At 64.9% G+C, this 11,060-nt stretch overlaps 1 protein-coding gene across 1 annotated transcript; it reads left to right on the top strand.

The window, feature by feature from the left end:
• Positions 1-5,942: 5,942 nt before the first annotated feature.
• LOC122235063 (lymphocyte antigen 6E-like) lies at positions 5,943-10,769 on the top strand. The gene is made up of 3 exons (XM_042973491.1): positions 5,943-5,994; positions 7,914-8,012; positions 10,558-10,769. The coding sequence occupies exons 1-3, from the start codon at positions 5,943-5,945 to the stop codon at positions 10,767-10,769; spliced, it is 363 nt and encodes a 120-aa protein (XP_042829425.1).
• Positions 10,770-11,060: the final 291 nt, after the last annotated feature.

Below are 11,060 nucleotides of genomic sequence, written 5' to 3'. Positions count from 1 at the left end.
AGGGCACACGCGCACGTGTGCGTGTGAGCCCGCGTGCGTGCGCGGCAGGGCAGCGCGGGGCAGGCAGGGGCGTGGGCCGCTTCTCGGTGCGTGAGTTCACATGTGGCTGAGGCCCGAAAGGGTGGTGGGAGGGAGTCGGAGCGGCCGAGGCTGCCCTCGTGCAGCCGGGAGGGCGGAGGATGCTGTGAGATGCCGGGGAGGCCCCGGCTTCCCGCTGGTCGCCCTTGGCTCGAGCATCGTCCACTCTGCTCTCTGGGGCTTGAAAGAGGCCTGGGGGTGCGGCCTCAGTGGCGGGAGGGTGCTGGCGAAGTCAGGGCTCAGGTCCGAGCCGCCGGCCTCTGCCCGGCTTCCCGCTGCCTCTCTGCGTTGCCAGTAGGAGGCGCTAGATGGAGCTGGATGCCGGAGGGCAGGAGCTGTACCTGCTGCTGGCCGTCTGCAGACAGCAAGGTGGAGTCACTCGGGTCCAGCGGGGGCCTGTGTCAAGCAGCGACACAGGCGGTGAAGGAACCGCCGCCACGAGATCTCGGCCAGACCAGCATCAGCGGACACCCCGGAACCGACGACAAGCAGAAGCAGAGGAGGTCCGCTGGGGCCCCGGGACCAACTAAACCCCCTTAAAAGGGGCAGACTTTTGCAGCAAACCGTCAGACTCTTCAGACACGACCCCTCTATGTGTGACCACCTCAAAAGGGCAGCTGCGGCCGAGGCCTCTGCCCGACTGGTCTCCGAACAGCCCCGAGATCCTTCAAGGGCTTGGACGTGATGAGCAGTGAGTGCCGAGAGCTGGCTCGGACGGGACCGAGGCTTCCTCTCCACTGTGCGCCCGCAGACTGACTTGGCGTTTGACCCCCTTCCGTTGCCTTGCCTGTCGTGTGGCCTGTCTCGTGTTCTGCTCCGGGTGCCGTGGAAGAAGCCAAGTTAATCACGTGGTGAAATGTCCCTGCGTTTGGAACCCAGAACCTGCTCTATGGTGGTGTCAGCCTTGTTGGGTGACTGAATAAAGCCGTCATTGTGGAAAGACACAACCCGTGTGTGCGCCTTCACAGCGTGCTCATGACACGATCCCTGGGCAGCAGGATGATGGAACATAGAATTCCACGGCCAGCCTCTGCCCAGAGAGTGCCGTGACTTCCGAATCAAGTTGCTGGGACAGAACTCAAGAGCACCCTGAGAGGGAGAGGCACACGCTCCCTGAGACGGCCTCCTGGTCCGCCTCGGCCCCTGCCCCGGCCAGCGAGCGCCCGTGCACCCTTCCTGGCTCACTGCCGGTGCCTTTCTTCTGGGAAGCTGGCTGTGGGGCCCCACCTGCAGGGGAGGGCAGGCCGGGCCATTAGGTGTGCCCCGCAGAGTGCCAGCAGGGGGCACATCCTTGTTTATCCAGTTTGCCATCTTGTGGCTCCTGGGAAGTACCAGCTGCCCGGGCTGGCATCGGGCATCCCTGCATCCTGGCTCCTTGCTGTCCAGACGGACCAGAACTGGAGCAGCAGACACCCCACCCCCGGGCACCCAGAGGGAATTTCCACCCCCAGCCACCTCCCCCCTCCCCGTCACAGTCTGACCTCTCAGAGAGGCCATCTGGGGCACGTCCGGACAAGCAGCCCATTGTGCTTGTGCGTGCAGCCTCAGAGCACCCCAAACCCTGAGGCTGGGATCCCTCAGGGTAGATACAGAGAAGCTGGTATTCTCCCTGCTGTAGGAAAGTGGAAGGCAGCGGGCCAGGGCCAGGGAGGGCAGAGGCCAGAATGACTCAAAACACCAAACTTTCTGCTCAGAGCACTCAAAGAGTCTCACCAGCCAGGTCCCTCCAGCTGCTGTTAAAGGCCTTTGTGGGGCCCCCTCCGCCCCAGACAAACCGGCCTTTCTTTGCTCCTTCCCATGCCCTGGTTGCAGGCCCCAAGACCAGAGAAGCTTCTCCTCTCTGTGGCCAGGGCCAGGGCTCAGCCCGTGAAGGGGCTCAAGGCTCAGAGTGTGGCCAGGTTCTCTCAGTATGTGACCAGCGTCAGGGAGCGAGAATGCCTCACCCCTTCACGGAGGGCAAGAACTCCTGTTCCCTTCAGGATCCTTTTAGCTGCATTGGGAATCAAATCTACCTGAGACAGATGAACAGGAGAAAATCGAATTTCATAGGGAGAATCCACAAAGACAGGGCAATTCCAAAGGCGGGGGGGGGGGGGGGAACGAGGGACAGATGTCACTCTGACCTGAGGAGGGGGTCTGGGATTTCAGAAGGAAAGAATGCGTTTCACAGGGTGATGTTTGGTAATTAGATGTTTGCCTTACCATCCAGATGGGTCGCCCAGATAAAACCTATGTCTGCTAATAACCCTTATTTTGGGAAAGACGCCCAATTTACATTCCTCTATGTAGTTAAGGGAGGGGCAAAAGTGCTCCTGAGCCCTCAGGGTCTCAAGTTCCTTCGGCTCAAAATAATCCAGGGGCCAGGGTGATACGAATGGCTGGGGAGGAGGGGGTGGGGACTGTCCTGAACCCCTTCGTCAGGGTCAGGGCTCAGGGCATGAACATGATGAGGGCTTAGGGTGTGACCAGGGTCAGAGCGCAGGAGTCCCCTTTGGCTAATGGAGGCACACGAGCCCCCCTTTCCCGGCCCCTGCCCAACAGGAAGGGGCCTCCGTTCGAATTCTGGGTCCTCTTCCCTTCGTTCCCAGCACCGGAGGGAAGAGGGGTCAGAGGCAGAAAGAAGGAGCCAAGGGCGGGGTAGGAGAGAGGGAGGGGGCGGCAGGGGCCGGACTCTGCCTCTGGTTCGCGGGGAGGTCTGGGGGTTCCTAACGGGGCCAAGGTCTCTCCCTGGAAGGTGGGATGAAGTTCTGTGCTGGCAAGTCCACGGCCTCACCTGCTGCCCCAGTTCCCTCACCTGCCTACGCACCTGTGGGACAGGAAGCCCCACGTCTCTCCCTCAGCCACTCTGAGGAGTGGAGTTCTACGCCAGGCGAGGGAAGCCATGCGTCCCTGCCGTCGGGGGTGGGAGTCTGGACCTTAATTGGAGAACACCCAGCTTGTAAAGTTTCAGGAGCCCAATTAGTTCAATGAGGGTGTAGGTCCACCCCCCCCCCCGCTCCGTCCTTGAAGGATGGCTCCCCAGATAGGCAGGCCCTTCCCAGGTCTCCCACTGGAGAAGCTGCAGAACCTCTGCCCGAAAGGCTTTTTGAGATGCACGAAGTTCCGGGTTCCCCAAGTGGCCCTATGAGAGGGGAAAGTGCTCACAGATCCCCAGGAATACGGACCCCAGTTTGAGCCACGCTGCGCCCGCTGGGGAGGGTGCAGCCCACTTTGCTTGCGCGGAGAGTTTGGGGCCCTGGCGCCCTGGCTCAGCCGGCTCCTCTGCATTGGCTTTTCCTGTAGTTTCGAGGGTCCCCTCCCTCCAGCCCTACTTCAAAAGGCAGCTCTCACCTGGTACCTCTCCAGGTAGCGGCCACTGGCATTGATAGAACCAGGCCGGGCACGGGGTGCCCACCACCTGAGCTGGCTGATCTCTCTTAGTGTGGGTCCACCAGCCCACGCTCGGCCCCGCATTTCCGTACCCCTGCACCAAGGGCCCGAGCCTGACACTCAGTAGGAATCAGAGCCGTGGAACCAACGATCGTCTGTGACCTGGGGCAGGGGGATCCCAGAGTCCCAGGCTCCCTCCCCACCCACAGCTGTCCAGCTGCACACTCAGACAAGCACAGAGGCCCAGGCAGGGTTACCTGGGGCCTGGGGGTGCCACAAAGGTGACAAGCAGGTGTGAGTTCAGTGAGAGGAGGGGCTGGCCGTGGTCGGCGTCACCCAAAGAGCGCTGGCAGCTGGCACTTGTAGGGAGGGGATCCCCCTCCCTGAACCCAGACTGGGCCCTGCTGGAAAACTAAAGGATGCTATTGGCCGTTGGGCGCTCGCCTGGCCTCTCCCCGCTGACCTCTGAGCTGGATCTAGGGCCGGCCACCTGCCTTACGCTCTAATATCCTGGCACCAGTCTGGGCTCTATCGCACCCTTCCCAGTCCTGTAACCCTCGCAGCAGAGGAGAGAACTTTCTCAGGCCTGAGGTCAGGATGAGGTGAAATCTGGCAAGGAGCTCGGTCCTCGGAGTCCGGTCTCTATCTCATGACCGCTGCGTGCAGGGCAGGGGTTCAGACCAAGGAAGCCAGGTGCTGCTGGGCAAAGCCCAGCTAACCGTCACGGTCCGTGGCCACAGAAAGTGACCCAGCTCTGATGGCAGATGAAGGTGGGAGGAGTTCGGTAGGTGCCGTGCAGCGTATTAGAGGGTTTGGGAGGCGTGGACGGGGTAGAGTAGACGGGGCGAGATGCACGGAGTCAACCCCGGGATTGCGCAGGCCTTACCCCTCCCTTCTCAGCACACTGATGTGCCCTCGTTCCGGACGCAGCGACTGCAGCTCGTGCGTTTGCTGCGCCCTCGCGACACTCTCAGCAGGTTCCTGATGAGGGTGAGCCCATCCCGGTCTTTTGGGGACCGTGGCAGATGGGACCCCACACACCATACATCTGAAATTGAGAAAGTTCTACACAAAGTTTAAAAACAGCCAATATGAAATATCAGTGTTCCAGGCTCCTTGACGCTTTGCTAGGCGGCGACGGTGTGGAGAGAGCTTGTCCCAGCGCGGGTCTGACCCCTGCTGCACGGCCAGGGCCCCACGTCCATGCACGTGGCTCCCGGCCTGTGCACCTGGTTCTAGGGGTGAGCAGCTGGCCCAGCCTCCGTGGGTGACGGAGCAGAGGCCCTGCGGGGGACCTGGCGAAGGACACGGGCTCCAGGCAGGCGCCGCCAGGGCACAGGCAGGAATAGTGGGTCTAAGAATGTTCCGGACAAAGATAATGATTCTGCCGGGGAAGGAAAGGAGGGAAGGGTGTTCCGGGCATCGGGCCGGGCGCGGGTGAGGGCATGGAGGCACGTGGCTTCACTCTGGAGGCCGAGGGGAGGGCGGGGAGGCTGGAGGACACAGGGGAGGCCAGGCGAGGCGGGCTTATGTTGACAGTGTGTGCCTGCAGAGCTCTCGGCGGACGGTGACACGGTCGGAACTGCATCTGGAAGGGAGGCTCTGGTCGCTGGGGAGGGGACTCCGGCCGCCAGAAGAGAGAGGCGGGTGGCCCTCGGAAGGGACGCAGTGGAAACACCAGGAGGTGTGAGCTCCAACCTTCGGCCTCTGGAACCCTAGCCAGACCCCAAAACAGCAACTGGGGGCAGCCCACTGTGCCCAGGCTGGTCCCTGCATCCTCCCGGGGCACCCTTGTCATTCAGGGTCCCCCAAGCCCGGCCTGGAGGCCAATGGGCAGTGACTCAGTGCCATCTGAGATGCTGGGCCCCTCTGGCCCTGCCCACCCCTGCTCGGTCATCCCTGCAGCCCAGCAGCACCGGCCTCTCCAGGAGCTTGTCAGGGATGCAGGGTCCAGGGCCTCAGACTCAGCATTTCACCAGGGTCCCTGTGATGTGTGCGTGCACAAAAATTGAGACGCGCTGGTCCAAAGCCAGGCTTCAGCCTGCAGTGTCTCAGTGTCCCCACTCAAATGGGCTTGGCACCTCCCTGATTGGCCTGGCCTGGCCAGGGGAGAGACACAGGAGATATGGCTGTGCTTACCGGGAAGACCCAGGCAGGGCTGTGTCCCCCAGGCCCCAAGCGTGGGCTGTCACCCATAGACCATCGAGACCTTCCCTTCTCCCCAGCCGGGCCTGGGGCCTCGTGATACCTCGAGGGACCGGGAGGCCAAAGGCTCAGGACAGGGAGGCAGGCAGAGAGAGGGCACAGGTGACCTGAGAGCCCCCGGAGCCCTGGGGGTGGGGCAGAGGGGAGCCCAGGCAGCGTGAGTCAGGCTGGCCCTGCCGTCCCAAGTTCAGCTCCAGCTAAATTACTAGGTCTGACCCGGCGAAGAGGCCAGTCATATAAAGGCACCTGGTGCCGGCCGCTCCCCAGTCCCAGCCGGTGGATGCCCCACGATGAGGCCACTCCTGCTCTTTCTGCTTCTGGCCGCTCTGTGCACTGACCTGGGTAAGAACCACTGACCCGGGTGGGAGGGTTGGGGACAGACAGCTGCTGGGCGTGGCTTCCCCCTGAGGAGCGTGTGTGTGTGGCGGGGGGGAGACCTGGAGACCTTTGTGTCCCTTTGGGCATAGTTTCTAGTATATCTGCCTCTCGTGGGTGAAAGAGCCGGTGACAGGCCTGAGTCTGCAGAGCTCTGGGCCGACAGGGGGACCGGCTACCAGCCAGGAGGCCAGTGTCCTGTTTTCCTGGACAAAGGGGCTTCTTGGGAGGCAGGACTCTCGGTGCTGGAATCAGGGAAATGAGTTGGTCACTCCCAGCCCTGCTTGCTGGCTGTGTGACCTTGAACGAGAGCACCTGCTGCTTTGGGGCCACCGGAAATGGGGCCCCGGGGAGGGGGTGATCCAGCCTGTGATTAGCAGCTGAATAATTACCACCCAGGGATAATAGCCCCCTCCACATGCCCCGAGTGGAGGTGGGAGAGCTGGGGCCTCCGGCCTGTCTGGGGAACCGCCTGGGGGGAAGGCAGAGACAGAGGCGCCTCGGAGACCAGGCCCATCCCGAGGAGGCCGGAAACACAGATGGAGGGGACACTTGGGCAGAGGTTCGAGGCTGGCTCTGGGGACGGGGCAGGGGACAAGGTGTTTGTCAGAAGAGAGGCTGGCACAACGGTGAGGGGCGGCTGCCTGGAGGCCCCAGTGAGGCCTCCCCAGTGTGGAGATCCCCCCACACAGGGACTCTCCGACCCTCGAGGGGGAAACAGAGGCAACATGAGTTTCTAGTTCAGAGGAAGCTGGGAGTGTCCCCCCCACCCAACCAGACTCGGTTGCAGACAGGAGCATAGGAACAGCCAGGGGTCACCCCCAGAGTTGCCTCTTTTTCCTGGGGGTGTTCCAGAGCCCTAACCTGGGAAGAAAGCCTCTGAGCCTGGGGTCTGTCTGAGCTTGACCTCATCACCCGTGGTTCAGCCACAAGTGTCCCCACTTCCCCAGGGAAAGGGGTCCCTGATGTCCGCTGAGCCGTGTGTGGAAGATGCTGTCACCCCACTCCACAGGTGCCGGCTTTGACGTCGGAGCGGGCACACCACAGCCCCCCAGGCCTGGCACAGACGTGCCCTTTCTCGCAGCACGTGCCCCTCCACGCTGGCTCTCCCACCTGCCCAATGGCCCCTTCGCAGTTCCAGGGGCACCCCTTCCAGGAAGCCCTCCCAGCTGGCCCCTGCCCTCTATGAAGACACCTGGGCCAGGTGTCCCGCAAAGTGTCACTCTATCTCACTCACCCCACTCCATCCCAACCTCAGCTGGCCGCTCCCACCCCCCGGGAAGCCTGCGGGCTCCTCCAGGCCAGGAGCCTTGTCCTGCATCCTTGTGGTCGGGGTCACTGTGCACGGGGCCGGGGGTCACCAGGGCCTTTTGCTGTGGACTGTCCACTGATCAGTCTGGGGTAGGGGCCGCTGGCAGGCCCCGGGCAGGGAGGGCAGGGCTGTTCCCTCCTGTTAACTAAGCAGCCCTTGGTGCCAACGGTGCACAAAACCCTCCCAGCCCCCGCTGTCCTCGGGTCCAGGCCGCAGTGCAGGCCGGGAGCCCCAGCACAGGAGGGTGGGGCAGGGGCCGAGAGCCTGTGACTTGTCATCCGGGCAGCCTCAGGCTGTGCTCGGTCCCATCTCATAGGGAGGACTGTGTCGCTCAGAGAGGGGCAGCGGCAGTGAGAAGCAGAGCCCAGATCCCCCCCGAAGTTAACCCTCCTCCGTCCCAGGGCCCCCTCGCTCCTGCTGACCGGCCTGCCGAGTCTCTAGCCCCGTCCCGTCCCCGGGGACCGGGAGCACCTCCGGAGGGAAGGGGGGGTGGCGGAGGCTCAGAGAGGGCCAGACATGGCCCCCAGGCTCTCCCCAGCCCACGCTGACAGGGGTCCCTGCTTCCTCCCCCCAGCCCGGGCCCTTCACTGTCACGTGTGCTGTGGCCACAAGGACTGCGAGTCTCTGGTGGAGTGCGCCCCAACTGACAAGTACTGTGTGATCACCCAGGCCAGTGAGTACCCCGCACGCACCCCCACAGCCCAGCCAGGGGCCCCCCTGCGGTGCCGGAGGGGGTAGGGACCCGCCCACTCTGCCGGAGCCCGCCTCCGTGTTGGTGGGAGGTGGGCTAGGAGCAGCCCAGCGACACCCCGACACCCCGACCCGACACCGCAGAGCAAGGCCAGATGTGGCCTTCCCGCTCGAGTCAGAGGGAGCCTGAGTGAGAGATGCGGGAGGGAGCAGGCCGCACAGGGATTCGGCAAGACTGGGCCTGGAGGGAGGCCGGCGCCTGGAGGACAGGGTGGGGTACAGGGCTGCGGGGGCAGCCCGGCCCATGGCATCATGACAGGACCCACGGCCTCGGCCCCGAGGCCCGTCACCATCACCCTGCCTTTCCCGGCCACACCTGTAGCCTGCCTCCAACAGACGACCCCCCCGCCCCCGTGCCCGGACCCCTAGGACAGGTTCCCTCCTTCCTCTGACCTCCCAAGTCCCTCTGCGGGTCTGGTTCTTCCCTGAGCCGTCAAGGGCTGGGCTGGGGCCCCGAGCTCTCAAGTGGTGCTTGATGGTGACCTTGGCAGGCGGGGTCAGGGTGCGAGGGGGGGCCACAGAAGGTCACATGGTGGGAGTTTGAGCACGGCAGGGAGGTGAGGGGCCCGGTCGCTGTGGTGGCCCCGAGGGGTGGGAAGCCTGACCGGGTCACTAGACAGGGCAGTGGGGAAGTTGGCCTGCAGGGGCAGCAGGCACAGGGTGGGACCCTGAAGTGAGGGGTGGGGGGGGGGTTGGAAGATGCTGCAGAGACACTGGGTCCCTGAGCGGCCCGAGAGAGGGGGGAGGCATGTGTGCTGAGGTTTGGCCGCAGGTGGCCGTGTGGGGTCCAGGAGGCAGGAGCGACTGCTTCTGGGAGGGGGTGAGGAGCCCCCACCCCCCACCGATCCCTGTCCCCGTTGGTGTCCTGTCTGTGGAGGTCCCGGCAGCACGTCACATGCCCTGGATGAGCCAGGCAGCCTCGCTGGGGCCCCAGCTCCCTGTGAACCTCGATGATTACAAAGGCCCTCCCACATGGGACGCAGAGCCCCCTTATTACGGGGAGACGGGGTGTCTGGCTGGACCCCACCCTCCTTGGTGCAGGGACGCTGTGAGGAGGCAGCACAAACCCCTCGATGCCTCCCGGACCTGCTCCCGTCAGGCGGAGAAGGACCCTGCCCAAGGACCAGGTCACTTTCTCAGGGCCTAGGGGACGCTCCCCTACTTCTGGCCAAGTCCTGGGCGTGTGGGGCACAGGCAGGTCGTGTTCTCTTTCAGTCACCTGGCCGATGGCCCCTGAGCACCCGCTGTGCTCTGCGGCTCTGGCTGTGGCACAAGGAGGGGTGGGTGGGAGGGCTGGGGAGGAGCTGGTCCCGGTGGTCCCCCCTATCCCGGGACCCCCCCCCATGGGTGCCTTTTGCCGCTGAAGCATGAGTTCTTACACCCACACAGGACCAGACACCCTGAGGGCCCCCGTTCCCTCCCCGGGGTGGGGGCTTCCTTTAGACCCCCATCCCCCGCCCCTTACCCCACCTCCTGTTTGCTCCTCACTGCCCATCTGCTGAGTCTGTCTGTCCACCCATGTGTCTTGCCAGGCAGTGCTCCCCGAGTGGTCATGGCCCTGGATGACAATGGGGGCGGTGCTCCTCAGAGGGAGCCGTGAACAGAGGCCCCCCGAGTGGGGAGGGTGCTGATGCGTGAGGGGGAACAGGAGGGATCCCGGAGCAGGAACTGGGGGACGGGACCCGCGGCCACCGAGAGGTCGGTCGGTGGTCACGCCCGTGTGCTCCCAGCATCACCAGCAGATGGAGGTGTCTCCTGACCCCCTGCTGGCAATCCTGGGGGAGGGGCGGGGGAGTACCTCGCCGCTGTCCTTACAGCAAAGCGCCGAGGGCCAAGGGGTCTTGCCTGTGACAAAGGTAAATGTCAGGGCTGCTGTGGCTCCCGCGGAGTGCCACGCCCAGTGCACCGGTGGGCCCTTCGATTCGGCCCCCCAACGGCCCACCTAATACCCGTCTCTCAGGGGAAGGGGCCGGGGCACAGCCAGGGAGGAGGCGGCCACGCTGGGTCAATGTCCCCGGCAGCACCTGCCCCCATCCTTCCCGTCTCCTCGGCAATAGCTCAGGACAGGGTTCGTGGACACTGCCCTGTTCTGTAATAGCTGAGCGCGGTCGTGACCACTCATCACGTGTGACCGGAGAATTTGCTCCTGGGGCGTCTGGTGTCCCCCCCCCCCGCGGGCCCACTTGCGGGCGGGGGGACTGTGCACAGAGGTGGGTCCTGAGCAGGTGGGGACCGGCCCCCGACACCCTCCTCGTCCCGCTGCAGCCTGCCTGTCCCTCTGCTCTGCCCGGGCTGGCTACCGTCACCCGGCCACCCCACCCCTGCTCTAACCACCTCCCACTACAACGGAGCCCCCGGGAGCCCTGGAAGCGGACGGGGCCCGCGGTGCCGGCAGCCCCGGGCCGCGGCGGGCCGGGCGGGGGACGCACAGAGCCCTCCACCCACGGCCCTCGCCCCTCTCTCCACAGCAAACCCCGGTGGCATCCTGGTCATGAAGTCCTGCTCCCCGGTGTGCCCCAACAGCACAATGTCCTCGGACGGCCGCACCCTCTCTGTCTCCTGCTGCCAAGGCAGCCAGTGCAACCGCAACGCGGCCGCGGGCCTGGCGGGCAGCCACGGGGCTCTGTGGCTCAGTGCCTCCGTCAGCCTGCTGTGGGCGCTGCTCCGGGCGGCCTGCTGAGCCCACGCTCCTCGGGCGGGCCCCGGCTCTCACCCGGCCCCTCGCAGGCCGTCGCCAGCCTGCCCCGCTCCCCGCACTCGGCCACGCAGGCGGGAAGAGTCCCTGTCTCTCCTGCGCTCCTCCCTGCTTCCCCCGGGGCCGCCGGCCCCCTCCTCGGGCTCCCACCCCGGGGGCGGGAAGCCCCCCTACCTCAGGGAACCCGCCTCTGAGGGACCCTCGGCCCTCTCCCGGGGTCCCGGCCACCCGGTCCTCCCCGACACCCTCCACCCCATTGCGGGGCCTCCCACGAGG

The sequence above is a fragment of the Panthera tigris genome, chromosome F2, assembly GCF_018350195.1.
Source record: "Panthera tigris isolate Pti1 chromosome F2, P.tigris_Pti1_mat1.1, whole genome shotgun sequence".
NCBI lineage: Eukaryota > Metazoa > Chordata > Mammalia > Carnivora > Felidae > Panthera > Panthera tigris.
Note: the sequence above shows the minus strand (reverse complement) of the source record. Positions and strands in the feature narration are given on the sequence as shown.

Excerpts from the sequence above, each read along its gene's own strand:
- LOC122235063 (XM_042973491.1), top strand. The coding sequence starts at position 5,943 with ATGAGGCCACTCCTGCTCTTTCTGCTTCTGGCCGCTCTGTGCACTGAC. Across the intron at positions 5,995-7,913 it reads CGCTCTGTGCACTGACCTGG|CCCGGGCCCTTCACTGTCAC; the intron begins GTAAGAACCACT and ends TCCTCCCCCCAG. Across the intron at positions 8,013-10,557 it reads CTGTGTGATCACCCAGGCCA|CAAACCCCGGTGGCATCCTG; the intron begins GTGAGTACCCCG and ends CTCTCTCCACAG.